Source organism: Lissotriton helveticus, chromosome 8, assembly GCF_964261635.1.
Source record: "Lissotriton helveticus chromosome 8, aLisHel1.1, whole genome shotgun sequence".
Taxonomy (NCBI): Eukaryota; Metazoa; Chordata; class Amphibia; order Caudata; family Salamandridae; genus Lissotriton; species Lissotriton helveticus.
This window is the reverse complement of record NC_136069.1, coordinates 460,282,786-460,304,452: the sequence shown is the minus strand read 5'-3', so window position 1 is coordinate 460,304,452 and position 21,667 is coordinate 460,282,786. Positions and strand designations below refer to the sequence as shown.

General features: G+C 44.5%; 1 protein-coding gene across 1 annotated transcript in view; it reads left to right on the top strand.

The window, feature by feature from the left end:
• Positions 1–18,469, top strand: part of MED4 (mediator complex subunit 4) — a 129,223-nt gene extending 110,754 nt beyond the window's left edge. Inside the window, exons 6-7 of the mRNA XM_078657331.1 lie at positions 14,550–14,681; positions 17,489–18,469. Of these exons, the coding sequence (XP_078513457.1) occupies positions 14,550–14,681; positions 17,489–17,661 (305 nt within the window). The 3' untranslated portion in view covers positions 17,662–18,469. The remainder of the gene's footprint in view (positions 1–14,549; positions 14,682–17,488) is intronic.
• The last annotated feature ends 3,198 nt before the right edge of the window (positions 18,470–21,667 follow it).

Here is a 21,667-nt window from a genome sequence, read left to right as displayed (position 1 = left end):
TCTTTGAAAGTGGTGAGGTGTCATATCAGCTAGGAGTTCACACCTGTTTTTTCTTCTAAAATTTGCCTCAATCGTAATCACTCCCTCAAACATTTCACTCTTTTCCCCCCTACTCTAACTCACATTCTCACTAATACTCTCCCAGACTCTCCCCGGTTCTCCGTCTCCTGAACAAACTTATGCACACTCACTGATTCTGGGCTCTGGTGCAACTGCACATGCTGCACCATTGATAGCTACACCTCTGACTCTGCTCCACTCTCACAACCTCCAATCATCACTCATTCTAACACACTCACACTCCTTGATTCACTCCCTCTTACTCAATTTAACTTATCCTTGCACACTCTCTGTAAAGTCCTTTAAAAATACAAATACAATACATTACAAAACACTACTTTCTTTGAAGGGCACTGGCTACTCCAGTTCGCTCCCTGACAGCCTATGGTGCAGTCTGATTGCTGTTATACCCATGAAGGCCACTTTTGAAATCGTGAAAGTGAGTAATCTGATATGGAAAACAATAATTATTTCTAATGCTTCAAGTGGCTTTCATTGGAGACTGCATTTTTAGGTGCAATGGTCCAGGGCAGTTAAAACAGTAAACTCTGCAGTAGGCTGCCTGTGTGTTGAGCACTTCACAGCCAAACGTAAACCATTTAACCCTTGCAACACTCCTGTAACACAGCAAGACTCAGGCTGTGAGGGTCAGTGACAGTATTACGTTTTGTTTAAATTGGTTTACTTTTAAAGTGCAATGATGAAATAAAAAAATTAAAAAAACTGTCACTGTGGGACTGTCAAGATCACATACAAGGGGGCCCCCTGGTAAGTCGGGCCACTAGGCAAATGTCCATGACTTAAAACGTCTGAGGTATGCTTTGCTGTTATGTTTAGTGACTGTTGACCCCATCCGGCAGTGTCTGGAGAGACAAGCACCCGTCTCTCTCCTGTTCGGTCACCTCTTTCTTGGGGACAGAGCTGTGCCTGCCACCTCCTTCTGCAAACCTTCACATGCCATAAGCGACCAGTGAACATTGTGCCTGACAGCTCGGGGACCGTTAACAAACCCTTCAAAACATTACCTGGCCCTAAGAGCTAGTTGTTTACTGCTGCTCCCATTTCACCTGAACAATCACCGCCATAATGGAAGATCCCAGAATAACTACAGAGTTCTGGCAGTCACTTAATTCCTCAGAGATGCTGAGGTAAAAACATCCCCAGTCCAATCTAGGCGCCAGACTTGTATATTACACTACATACGGCCACCACTCAGCACGCATGTCTGGTAGGAATGTCAGATAGCTATCAATCACTGTGTTTTGAAAGACTGGAGCCACGTATCTGAAGTAATGGAACATTTGCTGTACCTCCTCCTGGGCTTCCGTAAATGTCGGCTCTGAAAAATGTTGATTTTAAAACTCCTTGATCCAGAGAGAAAGCTCGACAATACAGTCGAAAAGATTTCCTTCCATTTGCTCCCAGAATACCCACTGATTCTAAAGAAAACAATTGTATCTAGAAACTGTGTTGTACTTTTATTTCAGACTTGTTTGTTAAAGCAAATTAGTTACATTTGATTGTTGGTCTTGCCACAATGCTTTCTAGGCAACGGCGTAGCTAGAGCTTGTGGCGCCCGGGGCTATCCTTCAGATTGCCGCCCCCCCCCTGGGAGTGTTGGGGAAAAAGTACGGGAGGACCTGAAAGAGGTCCGAGAGACACATAGTATCGCCGCTAATAGTTACCTCGATCATGCAAGTTACATGCACACACATGACACGGTCCAAGTCTAGACAGCCCCATCCCCAAAATAGTGCCGCCTGGGGCGGCCTGCCCCCACCTAGCTACGCCGCTGAAGGAAAAGCAGAAGGAAACCCAAAACTTACATCAGTTCTACCTACCCTGTTTGTGACATCTCACTCATAACATCACAGCTTGTGTACGACCGTTGTCCCCTGTCCCCTATCTGCCCCGTCCATGACCTTAGCAATGTCTGCAGACCGGTCCACCACACTGGGTTTGACCACAATTCCCCTGGCAGCTCCTTCAGGATACTACAGGTGAGTCCAATGTACCTGATCACTAGACTAACTTGAGTTCTGCAGTTGGGGCAGTAGTAGTCCAGATGAGAGGGAAGAGGGGTGGGAAGGGAAGTAAGTTAAAAACAAAGCTGGAAGTACAAAATATGTTTATTCTGTCCCAAGTTTCGATTGTCTTCTCCTTCAGGTAACAGCATATAAAATAAAGGCACACTGTATGTTTAAAGATAAATCCAAGTTAAAGTAATCGGTAGGAAATGCATTTGTTTGCATTATGATATTTTATTGATTAATTCATTCACAACAGATGTGTAACCAGACAGTAAAGGAATAGAATCCTGGTGGTGGTGGGTAAGGAGTGGTGGTTAGCGACTGTATCCAAAGCAGTCTTGTTGAATGGTCACCTAACTCTGTTTCCTAGAAAATACTAGTCTATGGCTAATGAAAGGCATTGGATAAACTCTGCCCTTAATGTCAATTTGAGCCAGGACTGTTCAAACTCCTTTAATTGGCATCATGTAAGGACGAACCACATTCAGGGGCATCATATAGTGCTCTTTTCAGGTCTTTAAAGGTCTTCTGGCATTCCGCAGTCCTAATCAGCTTCTAAGGCTGCTTCTTGCTTCTCAATCAGTTGCAGGGTTTTGGGCTGCTCAACCATGGCATCCTGAAGCTCAACAATACGGCGTTCATTACGGTCTACTCTTCAAATCTGTCTAGGCGGTTTTGCAGAAAGTTTACCCGGGAGGTGAGGTGCTTACTGTGCATATGAGCATTTGAGTTAACAGGAAGTGAATATATACCAGTAACTCTTTGTTAGCCAAGGGCTGATATTAACAACGTGGCATAACACAACTGTGGAGTACTGTGGCGCATTGCCAATAATTGTAGAATTTAATAGGAACGTGGACTTGTGTATTGCTGTGTAGAGATTGGTAAAAAGGGGAAGGGGTGAACCAAAAGAAATTGATAACATGCTATGGGTTTAAGTAAGGGACTATGAATCATCTGAGCTGAGCACATTGTTTTCCAACGCCCTTTTTGTTCATTCACCTATAAGTGCTAAGAGGTGGTTAAAACTTAAGACGGGCTCTCTTAAAGACAATGCTTCAAGTCATGTATTTCTGACCCGCCTGGAAGATAGGGATGTGTTTCTCTCATATCTTTGCAAGGACGTGGTTGAGGAAAGTGTATATTACTGTCATCTACGATAATCAACACCATTATTAGTGTTTCATCTGACCTTACAATTAAAATAAATAAAAAGTGTTTAAAAATCTTCAGCTAACTTGGATTGTAGAATTTGGCTGGTTAAAAACGCCCTCGTTTTAGTAAAGAGTTCTGGCCCTTTTAGTGTGTGGTTTATCAGTATTATAAATTGTTTGGTAATGCGGTTTAGTTTTACATTTGTGAAAACCTGTTGAAATATGTTAGTAAAACTGGATTGGAGTATGATTAAAAGTGCTCTATGGTTTGTAAACACACATTTTCACATTTGATTTGTATTCCTGCTACTGCAGCTTTTAGCTGAATGGTTGTGTTTCTATAGCACTTACCTACTGAATTGCACTTTTAATGAGCTTTAAGGAGGAAGGTATTTTATGCCAAGCAGCATGTAACCTAATATACATAAAAACGTGCAATACCCACCACAACTGACATAGATGAAGTCAGTAAATAAAATTCTCGCCTAACCAAGGATGGCAGCCCAATGCAGTCAACTCACTGAGCTATTTTTACTAGTGGTAGTGTAGCTTATGTGTATGTTAATTAAACTTTGGCCGAACAAAGGATGGCAACTTAACTGACTTAAAACAGTAATAGCAGCGCTGCGCCGCCGGCTAACTAGGCACATGGGAAGTGGATGTGGCTTGAAGCGTAACGCTGACAAATCTTTTAACCAGGTTTCAGTTTCTGCACTGGCCCACCATCCTGTGATTCTGGGTAAATCACTTAATCTCCCTCTGCCTAAAACAAAAACTATAAAACCTCTCCAATTCCCTTGAGTGAAGCTTTTAGGGCTTGATATAGGCTCCGGTTACTTTTTTTTTTTTTTTTGTTTTTTTTTTTTGGTGTAAGACGTTTATTAAAGATTTATAGAGTTACACAGCGTCACGCCAACAACCCTGAGGCTGGCCGCTATTAGAGCAACTTGCAACACGATCAAGGTGTCGTAACGTACAGTGTACAATGCATTAGCAGTATATATGGTATAGACGTGTACAGTAAGCATATGGAACAGTAGTAAAGCAATGTGTCTTACTTTTTTGGGGTCAATAGACATATAAGGCACCATCAAAGTAAAGGAAGCAACGAAGTAGCAGTACGGGTATAGAGGCACCACAGTTCAGAGAGCAACCAGTGCGGATCAATCAATGTCTACAAACCCTTGTCACCCCCCCAAAAACAACAACAAAACCAATTCAGGTGCAGAGGAGGAGTATCAAACGGGCATATCGTCACCAAAGTGGAAGGATCCGTGCTTCCGGGCAAGACGCCACTCTGCAAAAGCGCAGGGACCACGTCAGACAGGTAGCCAATAACCATTGGAGGGAGGGGGGGAGGAGTAGATTCATACTTGGGGTCACAAGGCCATGGGAGAGATACAGCAAAGTACGTAAAAGCATCGGCATAAAGACACAAGCAGGGCTCCGCCTACCCCAACACACACTCATGGAGTACAGTCATGTTCAGGTCACACTGCCACAGGAGATCACAATTACATTGCAAGAGATGTTAACCCATATCGTCCGAGATCTCTCCTGCTGGCGACCGCCTAGAATCAGGGGAGTCTGCACGCTCCCGTGCCCACCGCATGAACGGTTCCCATATGTCCCTAGGCCGGGAAGCGGTGGGCAACGTTTCCCAGTAGTGCTCGAGCTGTGCGTTGCCATATGTCACATCCCTCACCCATGCATCAAATGTAGGCAAAACCCGTCGACCCCAGTGCACCGCTACCTGTCTCTTGGCATAAAGGAGCAGTAACGCATGTAACTTCCTATGTTTGGGCAAGGTGTCCTGAACACATCCCAGCAGTCCCAGAAGCGGGGATGGCGCATCGGTCCTGTGCAGAATTTGATTAATGGCAGCGAAAGTGCTGGACCAATACTCCTCTAGCTTAGGGCAGCCCCATGCTACATGCAAGAAGGATGCATCTTCGCAGCCGCATTTCCAGCATGTAGCGTCATCTCTGATACCCATGCGATGCAGCGACAATGGCGTGCGATAGTACCTATGTAGAAATTTGAAGTGCACCAATCTCAACCTGTAGTTGGGCGATAATTCCGTAAGTTGTCTGCAGCAGAACTCCCACTGCTCCTCCGTCAGGGGTGCCTCCAGGTCAGCACTCCAGGCATGCATAGAGGAAGGCACAGTGATGGGGAATTGATCTTGCATGCAGATGTACAACCGAGACACAAGCCGCTTAGGAGAGGGTCTCGAAAGTAAGTTTTGAAGGGCCAGAAGCTGCGGTGGTTCCTCAGGGAACTGAGGCCACAGTGCTTTACAGGATTCCTTGAGTGAATGATACAGGAAGAGGTCAGAGAACGACTCGGCCGTCTGTGCGCAAGCCTAGGTCCCTGAAGGTTCCCTTTGGGTAAAGGTCAGCAAAAGTGTGTAGGGTTTGCCCCCGAAGTGTAAGGACCCCGTCACGCAAGCAAGGCATCATTGGGTTTCCTCGTAGTGGAATGGCCGGTGCGTATAGCAGGGGGAGCTTCACCCTGTTTCGCAGTTCGCGCCACGACCAGCGGAGCATGTCCGCAGTGTCCACGTCTTTCGACGGGCGAGATACCTTGCCGTATAGCGCTACACTCAGCGGCGACGGGGCCACTGTAGCCAACTCCACCGCAACGTGCGGCTGGTAGGGGGTGGGAAAAGCCCAAAAGTGCAAAAATTGCGCTTGCGCACATAGTGAGTACAATTTCATGTCCGGAGCTCCCAGGCCACCCTGACATAGCGGGAGCGTGAGCAACGCCCAAGATGTTCTCGCCTGGCCACCAGCCCATACAAGCGCCAGCAACAGCGACCGCACTCGCGCATGGAAGTGCGCCGTCAAGGGTATCGGAATATTTACAAACCGGTATAAAAATTTGGGGAGGACCACCATTTTTGCCAGTGCTATTCTCGCGACCAGAGACAGGGTGAGTTTATTCCAGAGTTCCACCTTCCCCTCCAGCCAGTCCACTGCTCTGCCAAAATTCAGGGTCCACAGCTCCTGCATATCGCGGCTTATCCAAATCCCTAGATATTTAACAGCGTCCGTTGCCCAGCGCAGGGGGAAGTCAGATGGTGATTCCCTTGTGGTGTCAGTTAACGGAAAAGCGACAGATTTAGACCAGTTAATGGACACACCGGCCAAGCCCTCAAAGCGGACAAACTCTCGTAGCAGGGGGTTCAGGTTTACATCAGGGTTGATAACGTACAACGTGACGTCATCCGCATACAGTGAAATAAGCAGACTTCGGGAACTAAAGCCTATCCCCCTTGCAGTATGATGCTGTCGAACTCTTGCCGCAAGAGGCTCCATAGCCATAGCAAAGAGCAGCGGGGATAAAGGACATCCCTGCCTGGTCCCGCGAGATATGGCAAATGGCTGGGATATGAGCCCATTCACACTGACTCGTGCCCTGGGCGCATCGTATAGCAACCTAAGCAAGGTTATGAAGTTTTGGCTGAAGCCCATCCTACCAAGAATCCTGAATAGGTAGGGCCATTCAAGCGAGTCAAACGCTTTAGTTGCATCCCAAAAAATCACCGCCGCCTGTACGGAGGGATGTAAGTAGTGCAAAATGGAGAATCTCGTCCTGAGATTGTGGGACGTAGCCCGGCCAGGTATAAACCCAGATTGATCCGGAAGTGCCACCATAGGCAACAGTGGTTGCAACCTGTCCGCAATGATTTTCGCATAGATCTTAACGTCAATATTTATTAGGGAAAGGGGACGGTATGAGTCTAGGACCTGGCAGTCTTTGTCTGGTTTCAGCAAGGTTATGATTAAGGCCTCGCGCATCGAGTCCGGTAGGGACTCTAACTCCAGGGCCTCAGCAAAGACAAAGTGAAGCTTGGGGGCCAGCTCTTCGGCATACGTCTTATAAAAAGCTGTCGTCAGTCCATCCGGGCCCGGGGCTTTGTTCGCAGGCATGCTCCGAATTACCTGTGTTATGTCCTGGACAGTCACAGGGACATCCATATAACGGCGGTGTAAATCATTGAACCAAACAATGGCAATGGAATCTAGGAAGATGTCCAGGGAAGCCGGGACTGTGGGCTGCCTAGTGGTGTATAGGGCCTTGTAAAACCCGGTAAATGTATCGAGCACAGCTTCCTGACCTACGACAAGTGTTCCTTCATTATTCTTGATGGCGTGTATGTAGTGTGATTGTGAGCGTGGAGAAATCAGTCTAGCCAGGGTTCTACTCTGCCTGTCCCCCTCCCCGTACCTGCGGGCCTCCGCCTGCTTTCCCAGGAACTTGACTTCTCTTTGTGCCTCCTCATTAAAGGCGATCAGTTTGGATTTCATCTGACCTGCTAATTCTGGTGATGGGTCCCGGCAGAAGGCCAGGTCTAGGTCCTTTAACTCTCTTTCAAGCTGGGCCAGTGTATGACGGATAGCCCGCAACACCCCGGCCTGTCTAGCGATGCACTGGCCCCGAACTACCGCCTTGAATGCGTCCCATACTATAGCCTCGGTGGATGCCGAGCCTTCATTTCCTCAAAGTATTTTACAATATCTGTCCTAATTTCTTCAGTGAAGGCAGAGTCAGGGGGGCATGGTCTGAGAGTGATCTGGCCTGTATGTCCACCTCAACCGCCCATGACGCCACGTCAGGAGACACAAGCCAATAGTCCAGGCGGGACCAGGCCGCATGATGGCTCGTTATGCACGTACCCACCGCGTCCTCAGGATGCCTAGATCTCCACACATCCGACAACACCCCCTCATCCATCACATCAAGAATCGCCTGGCGTGCTCTAGCATGTGTGGGCCTACCCGCGCCTCTACGATCTAACTCATCATTAAGCACCACATTGAAATCGCCCCCCAAAACAATCTGTGAGCAATACAACAGCATGATCTGAGCCCAAACATTCCGAAAAAATTCCGGGTCGTCTACATTCGGGCCGTAAATAGCTGCCAGCACCAGCGGTCTGCCTTGTAGTGAGCCATGTGCAATGACGTATCTTCCCTCCTTATCTAGTATAATGGCATGTTCCCTCCAGTCTAAGCCTCTGCGGATAAGTATCGCCACACCCCTAGCGTAGTTGGAAAAGATAGCGGAGTACACCTGTGCCCACCTAGAGTGTTTCAATCTAGGCGAGGGAGTGGAGTTGATATGCGTCTCTTGTATAAAACAGATATCCACATTATGTCTGGCAAGCATCCCATGCATCAGCCTAGCCTTTTTGTAGTCCCCAAGACCTCTAATGTTCCATGTCCACAATTTAACTCCCCCCATTACGCGCCTCAGTTGGAGCCGCAAGGCACAGACCGGTGTCCGTCACAGTGTCCCCAATTAGTCCAGCCCAGTTGAAGCACAGCAATGCCCCGTACATAGTATTTGGTATATAGCAACCTCTATCGCACCACCTCTCAGCAATTATCAAACATCCCACCATCCCCCCCCGCCCTCACCAACCCCCCAATCAGGTTGTGAAAAATCCCTCTCAAAGACACGCATAGTGCGTTGGCAAACTAGAAACAGAAACAGTGGGAGACACCCCTTGGGGGCGTGGTGCTCCCAGCATACACCCCTGTTTGCACAAGGTGGCTGCACTTAAATGTGAACTTCCACAACTCAAAAGGTATCCCGCCACAGGGACGAATACCGACATCCCAGCAGAACATAGGGAATGTTTTGCGAACCAGAAGCCTCACATACAGAATAATGCCTCCCCTCAGCACCCACCTTCAATCCAAATCAGGGCAAGCAGTACAACTGAAAGTGCAGGGGGGAGCGGAACATTAAAGCAGAATGGGAGAGATTCAAACAGATGATACCACAGTGGTCATAACAACAGCATATTCAATCATTATCACTGAGTTGTCCAGACTCATCTCCCAATCTCGGTGATTTCCGTCTCGCCCCAGGGCCGCAAATGTGTTTTGCAAACTTTAGTGCAGATTGTGCATCTGTAAAAAAGTGCGTGGTGTTCTCATGCACTAACTTAAGTTTTGCCGGATACAAGAGCGAGTACTGAACCCCGGCTTGCAGTAATAGTTTCTTGGCCGGCATGAATTCTTTCCTGGCAGCCTGAACCAGGGGGGTAAAGTCAGGGTAGAAGGAGATGTTATTTCCTTTGTAGGTGATCTTACCCCTCTCCCTGGCAAGGTGCAGGATGAGGTCCCTGTCCTGGAAATTCAGAAGCTTGGCGAGAATAGGACGTGGTGGTGCGCCCACCGGCGGTTTCTTTCCGAGTGACCTATGAGCCCTCAACCGTAAATACCTGTGAGAGATCCGGATCAAAGAGTTCGTGCAGGAGGTCCGCCACAAACACCTCCATTTTGCCAGTGTTCGCCGTTTCCGGAATTCCCGTGATGCGAAGGTTCGATCTCCGGGAACGTGCCTCCAAATCGTCCGCCTTGGCTCGCAGGGACTCCAGTTCCCTCTCAATGTTGGTGATATGTTGTTTGGTGTGCTGTTGGAACTCACAGCACTCAGTGTTCATATTCTCTAGGCCGTCCTAGTTTCGTGGGCGTCCACCTTGGTTTTAACAGATTCCAGCTGCGAGGACATGGCATCCAACTTGGTGTCTATACTTTTCAGGCTCGATCTAACTTCCATCATCAGCGCACCAAAGTCAACGTCTGCGGCCATCCCCTGCGAGGAAGACTCACCCCCATCCTGATCAGCCGCGTGTTGCTTAGCTTTCTGCTTCTGTTCAAAATTGAGCCTGGGTTGCCTCGCGTCATTCTTCCCACCATCTTGGATCTAAGAGCGTGTCTCGTAGTGGGGTGCTCGATACAAAGGGCCGCGTGTGCTTAACTGCAATGTCCAACAGGGTCACCTCCTCACACTAGCCGAGCCCAGGGGGGCCTAGCGAGCACAGCCCCGACAGTTCACACTGCACACACTCGCGTGGTCACGTATGGCGGCTGAGGTCAGTAGGGAGGACCGTGTGGTAGTAGGAGGGCTGCCCAGCGCGCAACGTTATCACAAAATGGCGGGTCCGCCGAAGACTGGGCATAGGAGCGCTATGGAGGAACAGAGGGACCCCGCCAAACAGCAGGTGGTCGAGGGCGCTAGGATAGTGCCGCCAATGGAGCCGCACCCCTCCCCCAGCCGGGAGAAGTGAATCTCTCAGCAGAAGTCCCAGCGCTTCAGCATATAGGGCTCGAGTAGGCAGATGTACTTCCCCGCAGGGCCGGCCTGTAATGGTGGCTCGGCGAGTGTAGAGTGCAATCCAGGCCCCGGCTTCCGAGCTGAGGTCGTGCGCTGCCCCCCGCCGGGCGCCAAGTCTGCAAGTAAAATGGCGGCTCCGCCTCGGGTGTTTATCTGATATCCGTTCTCGAGAGCCCAGCGCCCGGCCACCCACACGTTCAGGGCCAGCCGAGCCGCAAGTCGCCTCCCCCCGGTGTAGCGGTGACTCACCGGAGCGATTACTGTAATCGGCGAGTCCGCAGGGGGGTCAGCACGGCTCCACCCAGTTGGCACCCGGAGGCCCGCCGATCCCCGGGCTGTAGTCGACAGCAGCTCCTGGCACGGGGTCCGTAGCAGTGGGCCTCCGCGGGCGTGCAACACGGCCAGATCGCTCAGGGTCGCAGCTTCGTCTCTCGGCCTCCGGCGCACTTCAAACTTCAGCCGAAGGATCAGCTGGGTGTCCGCAGTCGATCCGCATGTAAAGCGGGACCTCTCGAAGTCATGCAGCAGGATTGTGCAGGATTATTGTGTGCAGCCGGCGGAGCTCACTCACAGAGCGGCCATCTCGCTGCCCGGTTGGCCACGCCCCCCTGCTCCGGTTACTTTATAGTAGATCATATTAAGGATTTTTAACAGTCCGGAATGATTTTAATACTTGGCCTTTTCTAACCATGTTCTTGATGTTAAAATTTGTGTTTAATGATAAGAAGTTTCGTGATTTATTTCACTGTTTATTATTTATACCTACGGGTTGTTAACTTGCGGACATCCAGATAGGGGGAACCTTAGGGTGGCATTTGAGCTATAGGCTTTTGATATTGCAGCTTTCGCCTCGCCGGTAGTTAAATATATGGCGATTTGCAGCAATTTACAGTGTTTAGGGGCGATTCACTATGCTGACTGACTTCAGAAAGTTTTATGGCACATGATAAGATCTCTGGTCTTGATAAAGCCAGCCAGCCAGCTTGTTTAAAATAATTCCTGCTATGTGAGGCGTGCTCCTTGCTGGAGCCTCCCACAACTTCCTTCTCACTCGCACTCTCACTGCAGACACCCTCTGACGCCGCATCGGGCAGCAGCAGGAAGTCATGTGCAGTGCGGTGCTGCTGTGCAGTGCTAGCACTTCAAACGGCGGCCGCCGCAACGAGCCAGTGCCGCGGCCGCCGCCCTCAAAATGATGCCGCCTGGGGCGGACCGCACCGCACACCCCTAGCTACGCCGGTGTTTCTAGGTATTTTAAATGACAAGTTAAAGTTGTTTTGTCTAGAATGTAGTAGTATTTTCCCACCACCACTAATCCTAGCACTAGTTTTGTCCAAGGGGAATGTAGAAAGAAGCCGAAATGTCCAGCTAACCTATGAATATCATGATTATTGGATGATTTAGGGCAATGTCTGTTCTGAATAGAAGTTGAAATACAACCATCCTTTCAATACCATTGACCAGTCTCAAGGCAATGCTGAAGAAGGTGCCACATTATTGCAACAATAGCAATGCAGGACTATTTCCTGAGCTTACCAAATACAGTTGTGTTTCTTCTCTGGCATTCTTTGCCTTTCATTCTCTTTTGCTTCTACACCTTCGGTAGGTTTAAAGGAGTGAAGAGCAGCAAAGCTAACATGTGCCTCAGTCTGGTAAAATCAGAGCTGATGCAATTGCTGACGCGTCCGTATTTGTATCTGGCTCAATACCACATATATAGGGCTGAGCTCAGTCTTAAGTAAAATGCATAGTTCATTCTGGAAAAAGAGACCAGAATATCTGCATACAGTGGTTCTGTACAGTACCCCGACTAGGACCCTGTGATGAACCATGTGACAGGCCAGTTGTCGAAACTTGCTCTGATGACAGACAAAAGGGGACAAGACCCTTTGTGTCCACAGCCCAAAGCTGAGAAATCCTCAACCTAACTCTGAGAGTCCAGCCAATTATCCCACCTTTAGAAAGATGCAACAAAATCTCTTTAAGGATGTATTTGATTGAATTGTAACTGCAGTAGATCGTAACTTAGTAAAGCAAACTCAGCCAGTTTGTATTAAAGACAATGCCAAGACTATCCTTCGACTCCCGTAACCCTTTATGATTTTTGTTTAAATCTGTTTATTAACATTTTAAATTTTTTTGCTTACGTCCATACATACAGCACAGTTGATAGTAGGACCCCCAAACCACTCTTGATATCAACACCTTCAACTAACCTACTCACTGTATTCCATCCAGCCTGTGTGTAAGTAAATGTTTGAAAGGGCTTGTAGGTTTAGAGACTTTTTGAAGTGTGGAAGAATCCACTAGAAATTACATTATGTAGTAGGGTGTGATGAGTATTATTCTGGACAGTGATCCTACGAGCATAGTCCTCTTTGCTATTAGGGTACCAGCTGTGTATTGAATAACACCTAGCATCATCTGTGTTGCTGTTTAGGAACATGCAGTATCTTTTTCTTGATTGGAATTCTTCATAAATCGTATGTTGCAATCGTACAACACACTTCTCGCTTGTGTGCCTGACGCCTGCAAATATTTAAGTTTCAGTTGATTCATCGATATCCTTGAGCCTCAACCTGTGGTTTTTGAGGAACTTTCTATATCATGGCTGGCTTCTGGTTCCTTCTTACATATTATTCTATCTGGGTAATTAAAAAAGAATTGTTTTGTAACATTTGTCTTTATTTCAAGCTAATATAGCAATAGTTTTATGTACAGTTTAAATGTAATAATTATGTTTTTTAGGATACTGGGTCAGTATCGCCCTATTAGATTTTCTGGTATAGTCCGATCATGTACATTTTAAAATTGTACATGTAGTCAATATTCTGTATAAACATGCATGTGTAAATCTACATAGCTAGATAATCATCCTGAGCCAAGGGTTATCTTCAATGATTGATTGTGTTGTGACTACATCAATTATTTTATATTGATCTGCTTCCGGTGGAGTTCATTAAACTGAATGGATTTGGGGCATGTATCGTTTGTGTTGGATTGTACCAAAGGAAATGAAAGGGATGTATTTGTTACTGAGTTACCTAACACCGCACAGATTACATAATATGTTCCAGGATGTCGGCAAAATGCTCAAGATGTGTGGATCCAGATGCAAACCTGATGCATATGTTATCGGGATGCCCGGCGCTCTCATCGTTTTGGTCATATATGACCGACACAGTCAGAAAAATAACAGAAGGAACACAATGGAATACAGCCGAAAGCTGCATACTAGGCCTATATCACCGGCCTAAAACACACAAAGTACATATGAAATTTGCCGATATAGCTTTACTTATTGCGAAGTGCTTAATAACCAAGAGGGGGAAATCTGCATCACCACCAAGTACACTGAGTTGGTAGGAAGAAGTGGTCAAGTGGGGAAGGGCAGAAAGTGAAGCACTCCGGAGGGCGGAATACAAGGAACTACGTAAGACACGGATATCCATGGTATAGGATATATTACTGGAATCTGTTAAAGCCTTAGATGAGACAACCTGAGCAGTGTCCACCCACACCTTAAGCCTAATAACACCACAATACCCCTATAAGTAGCACTTTTAGTATTAATATCTGGACTATTCATTCTAATCATCCAACTGAAGAAATGGCTCTTAGCTACCTCAGCTGGAAATTATTCAACCTGTAACTGCAGCGGTAGGCATCTCGTTACCATGAACAGAGCAATAAGTAGAGGGGGAGGCGTTTTTTTTTTCTGTTCATATATAACAAACGCACAGGATACCACTTTGGAATGACACGCAATAAAATGTATGTACTCAAAATGACAAACCAGCATGGAATTATATTTGATTCGGAAATAGAATACTTGTCGCCAAAGATAACGTGTGTGAAGAACGATACGTAGCCGCATATTACAAAACCATTAGTTTGTTTAAAATGTTTTTTTATTTGTTACTGTGTTTTGCCACGTCATTATTTATAGGTCCAGGCTATTCTCTCCGCATATTTTGATGACTGACCGCTTGAATGTTATGTAGTTGCTCTTTACTTTTATTTCAGTTTTCTGAAATCTGCTTGATTCAATGTTAGTTGTACTCGTGTTTATTTTATCAAATGCTTGATATGTGTATTCTTGGGATCAGCAAGACACGATTTCAATATGGAAAAGTTCCTCACTTTGAGACGGATGTTATTTTGTTTTTAGGTGATCCTCGCAGACCCTATCCTACGGATCTGGAGATGAGGAGCGGCCTGCTGGGAACAATGAGCAACCTCCCCACGAATGGAATTAACGGACACCTACCAGGAGATGCACTAGCAGCAGGCAGGCTTCCTGGTAGGGTACTATACCAGATCGACCTGGTGCAAGAACTGTTTTATTTGTGCTTGCTACGTGATATTTTCCCTTGTTACCGTCTTGTGACTCTTTACTTTTATTTATTTACATTTACCTCTCCTTTCAGGATCCTAATTATCACGGGACCTGTATTCCGTTTAGTGTTCTCATTTTAGGATTGTTCCGTTGGTAACATCCTTGCCTTGCATTTTCCCTTTGTGCTCCTAGAATCCCGACATTTGTGGCCTTCTGCTTGTTCTCAAAGTTCTCAAGCTGCTCCAGCCGTGTATCATTTAGGCTTTCAACTTCCTCTTCAAGATTGATGACTTCTGACTGAAGTTAACCTCCTCGAAACTTCATTGGACTCTCCCATAAACGTCAATTCACCAAAATGCCCTGTGTAGCGGACGTGGCGTTGCATATCCTTTCACCTTCACTTTTACTCACACATATGCTTACACATTCACACAACAACACATGCTCTCGCTCACATAAACACACTTACCCGCAAGCACGTACCAACATACATTGACAGTATTTCTTTTTACCTACCTCAATTGCCAGGAATGGTCCTATTCCAGCTAATTGTACTCAATTCTTTATTACACTAATAGCGAATAATATAATATTTGCTATTAGTCTAATAAAAAATCAACAGACAACAAGTTGACTGAAGCCCCAAAAAACATGCAGAAGGACGAGCTGCCACACTATTTGAATACTACAGATCACGGTCATGTATCTTTCTTGGAGGCTCTATTCATCAGCCATTGTGGTCTCGAATGTTCATAGTGACCTATCCCCATTTAACATAGAGGCTTTAACCTTCCTGAAAAGGCCTTGCTCCTCAATTAATGTAATTTTGGTCCTGGCCTCGGTGATGCACAAATCTTGTGAACCCGTGTCTTATCTTCTGACCTGGGTACCAGCCCCTTTACTAATCAAACGCTGTGCAGATCAATTGCAAATTTATCTTCACCCAAGAATTTATAATTGTTTCTCATGGACACAAATTGTCTTTCAGGCAGTCCCTTCCTTTGTTTTAAAAAATTATAGCACATTTTCTCTTTAATAAGGAGATTGCAATTAATGTACTAGTTATAGTATTAAATACACTCAATTCAAAGATTTAATTATTTAACATTGAATACCCTTGTAGTCTTAAAAATTAAGGTTCCAGTCTATTGAATATACTTATATTAATAACAATTAATAACGTTTTTTTAGAATCCATTCTAGTAGTTTACAGCACTATTAAGAGTTTATTCCCATCTTCTTACGTATAAATCAGACTGCAAGTAAATGCCTAACGAGAGCAACACTATTAAAAGTTTGCGAGTTCTGCAGTAAGAAGAGTCTGGGTCTGGTGAAATATGCGGGAAGGAATGTTTTAGGTTGTACTAGCTGGAAGTCAGCCTCAACAGTCTGGGACCACACTTCACATTTTGTTGGGTTGTTTTGGAGACCGTGCTTTGTTGTGCTCCCAGTTCAGTCAAGTGCCTCAGCTTGTTTTCTTCTATTTCCGCCATTCTTGCAGCTTGTATATCTTTTTTGGGGGGGAGAGTGGGATCTTGGGGAAAGATGCTGTGCCCTCTTTCATTTTGATGAAAACACGGTTTGCTCTTTCTTATCTACTGCTAGTACGTTTGTTTTGAATTTCATAAGCATGCCTGCAGTGCGTCCTCTGGGCTGCAGGTTCCTGCAGGCTGTTTTTTGTCAGATTCCTTCCTTGAAACTTACTCTCCTTGGTCCTTTAGGGCGGGCTTCCCGTCATGCTGTATATACATCCTGTAAGGCGTTACCGGGAGTGACTGCCTGACTTTTTCATTTGGTTGTGGGCTGTTCCTGGCACCTTATTCAACTTTGCGTAGAGAGCTTGTCTTCGCTGTGTTCTGGGGTGGGAATTTGTTATGTACTGTTAAGCTTTGCCTCCCTGTTTCCCTTTTGTTGTTCTTAGTGTGGTAATCCTTTTGGTTTATTACAGTTCATATTCCGTTTTTTTCTGGGTTGACTATCTGGAACATCCTTCGCTGTAAGGACTGTGATGACATGGTAAAGTCCTCATTACTTGCTGGTAATCTTTATTAATCTGAGTCATACCATCTTCATCAGTCCTTTGCTCCTGCCTGACATTGTCTGGAAGGAACTTAAACTTGAAAGTAGAGGGGCAGGGTTTAAAAAACAAATCAAACAGGGGCCAAGTGAATTGAGGACTATGATGAGGAAGGCTTGAAGTGTTGTAGTACTAATACAATATGGGTATTTGCACTGTGTGGCAATATTAGCAATGTGAACCTGTTTATTTACCATAATGGGTAAAGTCCACAATAGTCCAAGAAAATGCGGGCCCTTTGAGAAATTTACAAATGGTAAATGATTTAGCTATGTGCTCCGGCCACTTAAATTCAGTGTTTATGAGTTGGTGGCCCCTCCCGTTAAACTACAGAATCTTAGATGTAAATGGGTAATATTTGCATAGTATATGGTGACATTTGCATTTACCCAATGTAATTTGGCCCCACTTTGGGTGACACTGCATACTTGTGGGCCTCCATCAGCTCATGAATACTCACGCTACAGAACCCCAAACCTTGAGTGGCAGTTCTTTTCGGTTTCCAAGCAGCTGTGAAAAAAGAGATCAAGCATTAGAGTATGGCCTTCACCTTTTATTCAATGTAACATGTTATATTTTTTAAGGTACTTTCTTACATGTGAGCAATATATGCAAGTGAGAAATATATATTGCGATGAAATCAACCTTACAACATCTTTAGAATTAAAACAAACATGTTTATGATGTCTTTCAGATGTACTAGCTCCGCAGTATCCATGGCAGTCCAGTGAAATGTCCATGAATATGCTCCCACCGAGTCACAGCAACGACTTCATGTTGGATCCACCTGGGCATAACAAGGAGAACGAAGATGATGTTGAAGTTATGTCAACAGATTCTTCAAGCAGCAGCAGCGACTCTGATTAGAAACCACTGGACAAAAACCGCTAACCCTACCAACAGATTACATTTTATCAGGCAACAACTAGTAAATTAAAAAAAAACAACTCTGAACCAGGATGAGGCATACTGTTAAGCCTTCAATTTCAGTCACAATATGACATGCACTGATGTGATAGTGTTACTTAATTTACACTGATTTGATAGTGTTACTTACTTTATAAGGTCATTCCAGCATTCCTTTTCAACATTTAACATACAAATGATCTGCAACTAGCTGAGCAAAGTTGTTTTCATGAATTTCCAACTTGAGACGAGGTTGTTCATAATTATCTCATTAAAATGTGTGTTTACAGGAAACATAGCTTTAATAACCTGGTGATTAAGAATATAAACACAGTATTACGCATAAAGGTAGAGTTAAAAAATGGAAAACAAAATTCTGCACACTATGTGGGCAGCTCTTTGACAGTGTTGTGTGTTTTTAACACTCTAACTCCTAGCAGCTGTTGAAGCGGTTGCTGTTGTATATTTTCTTGTTTGTCCCCCAAGTTTATTTGTAGATATATTTTTTTTAAATGCAAAAACGTTCTTTGATTCTGGTAAGTGGCCTTTTAACTAAGGCACTGTAGTGAAGTCAATGATTGAATTTATTAGCGTGTCGCTATACAATTCTGTCCTTCTTCAAAGCAACTATAAAGGTGATATGAAACATTTAGCGTTGGAGTTACTTTTTCACATTATCGATACAACTGACATCCGCAACATTCAGGAAAAAACATTCTTTGTAAAATGAATGAAATATATATTGTAAATAAAACAAACTTTTCCATAAGTGTTTTTCTCTACTGTTCTAATTACGCTTGCACTCTCCCCAAGTTTGCTTTACTTTAATTTTATAGTTGCAATAGTGTATTCTCCTTCCATGTCTCACTGCATCTGTACCTTCCAGTGCTGTCTTTTGATGAGCAGTATATTGTCCCTCGTGCTTTGAAGCAGTTTTATCCAGTGGTTAACATTGAGGGTATCAAACCTAATTACAAAGTAGTCAGCACCTTGTAGATAGGATCAAAGATGGTGCCATCACTGACCTTTTACAGTTATTTCCACAGACCCTACTATTCCTAAGTACCCCAACTTGCACATTTTAGCGTCTGACAAACTTCCACCTCAATGAGGATTTTAGTAAGTTTCAGTTAATTTGTTAATGTAAACAATTAAGTTTGGACTGCTTCCAAAATCATCAGTAACTTCATTTCATATAATTTGCAGAAAAAATACTCTTCTTAGGGTGATCTGTTATTACAATTGAAGTGTAGAATTTGTCATTTAGAACGTTTTCAGAACCTTGCAAAGATGATTACTTAAACTTTTTTACGTGGCATAGACATGAAGTTAATATTCGAGGCATGTGTGGCTGTTGATATACATGCTTTGCATACTCCTGCCATCTAGTGTTAGATCCGGATGGTTGCAAGTGTTTTTCTTCAAAGACGTCTTAAGGAGTCACTAGGTAAGGTTACTCCTCCTCTTGGTAATAGTGCACATGGGCATTGACTTCATTGTTGGATTGTTACTTCAGTATTAGAACTTTCATAGATTCACATGCTTGAATCATTCGTCGAGATTGGAGTCCCCGGTATATTTATAATAGTAATGTCCCAATAGACACCTAAAGGCCTAAGGCCTCATTATTTAGTAAAAGGATCAAACTTATAAAACAGCCAATCATATGACACCACCCTGTAGAACCTTCATGCGAGTAGCTCCAGTCCTCAGATTTTCTAGCGCACGTCATGCTAGGGAGTCTCCACTGAGCTCTGCTCAGTTTTTTCCTCACAACTCTTTGGAATTACCTTTATACAGATTTTTTTAGGTCGAGCCTAGGGCAGGGAGCATGCGCTGCTCGCTCTGCGAGGCATGCTGTAGTAGATAGTGCACTGGAAGCCCCGCCCACTCTCCTCCCATATTTTTAATTGGCTTGTCATTGTTCTCTGTAAACACTGGCTTCCGATTCATTATTAGGCTTGTTAGTCCCTCCTTGTCTGCATATGTTACCTCCCATAAGGACTTGACCTTTTGTCTCATTACACAGTCTGCTTTGTCTAGTGGGTGAGCACTATTTTGTTTATTGACATTGATCCGGATGGCCTGCTCCGTGCACTTCCCCCTCGCATCGACGTTTTTTAAAAATGAGGAGCTTACCAGATCCTGGTATTTGCATGTCTTTCATTTTTGCTCATCAGACGCCAATGGCGCATGCTCTGTTCACTTCCCCCTCCCACCCCAATGTTTTTTTGTACAGACGGAATTCACCCGATCCTGTAACTATATTTATATATTTTTTATTATATTTAAATGTAATTAACATCGACCACATGTGTTTTGTAGAGCTAACGCAGAGACTCTAACCCGGATCACCAGGCACAAAGTCTGCAGCTCTGCTTGTTTCTTACTGCTTTGCCAAATTATTATTTTTTTATTCACACTGAGATTTGTAACATCACTCATAAATATGAAAGTAAAAGGTGTTTTCAGAGAAAAGGAAATTGTTGAACAAACTGGCACCTTTGTTAAGCCGAACTACAAAGGAAAAAATACAGCAATGCCGAAGTGTCAGTCTTTCAATTACTTGGGCACATTTTTCTGTAAAGTTGCAAAAGTCTTCTGAGGTTTCATTAATGCTGCAGCATAACCAAACTTTACAATTACTTTCGAGCTTACAAATCTTGAAATTTTTAAAAACCTGTTACTTCGTATTTAATGTCACTTCCTGGTTGTACGAATTTGGTAACTTTTAACTGGAAGTAGGTTTATCCCTATCAGTAGTGAAACTACACGGTTTTTCGGTTTCATTTTAACATCTATTGCATACTGGGAGCTGTGGTCTTGGTTTACTTCAATTATACCAAGATGATTGATGTACAAGATCACCACGGTCTAAATGAAATGCTGTAGACAGATCATACTGCTCCTTGGGAGACCGTGACAATTATTCATTAAAACCCCAAAAATTAAATCCAAAATGAATAAAGAGGCTAACTCCGAACTACAGAAATTAGAAGATAATATCTCAAAACTGGAAAAAACGCATATAGTCAATAATGACCCAGGGATTCTGACAGAAATCCTAAATAAAAAATACAAATACAACAAAATTGTTAGCATAGTGCGGGTATCTGGGTAAGCAAACAAAAAAGCCTTTGCCTATGTGAAGGAAACAAAGCCGGGAAATCACTGGCATCTTATTTAAAATTTAAAGCCCAGAGATACGCGATCAATGCGATCAAAGATGAAAAAGGAACTGTCCACACAAACCCTAACAAAATTGCAGAAACATTTAAATGATTTTACAAAAATGTATATAGTCCAAACACCGAAGTGAAAACCCATAAAATACAAGAATATCTAGAAAGGCAACATTGAACTCACTAAGCAAGCAAGAAAAGGACTCCATTAATGGACTAATCACGATGGATGAACTTAAAATGGCCATTAAAAAGCTTAAAACTGGTAAGGCCCCGGGCCCTGGTGGGTATAATGCATCCTTTTATAAGTCCTTTGAGGAACACCTGCGTGACCCTCTACTACTCCTCTTTCACCAGTTCGCTACTACTGGACAAATGACTGCCACACCCTCGGAAGCTAAAATCACTGTTATCCCAAAGGAGGGAAAAGATGATACGGTGACAAAAAAAAACTACAGGCCAATCTCACTAATAAACCTAGATTGCAAATAATATGCGATAATTTTATCCTCCAGAATACAAAAATATATTGCTAAACACCTCCATACATCACAAACAGGATTCCTAAAACATAGGTTGTCCAGTGAAAATTCCAGAATCTTTTGTCACGCAATTGAGAAAGCAAAACTAATCTACTCCCCGACAGTCGCAATAACGCTTGAGGCAGAAAAAGCGTTTCATAAAGTCGACTGATCTTTTTAGGGGCGCCTCTTAGAAAATATAACCTAGGAGAGAATTTGATCAAGATTATCATGGCACTATACCATGAGCCAAGGGCTAGGGTG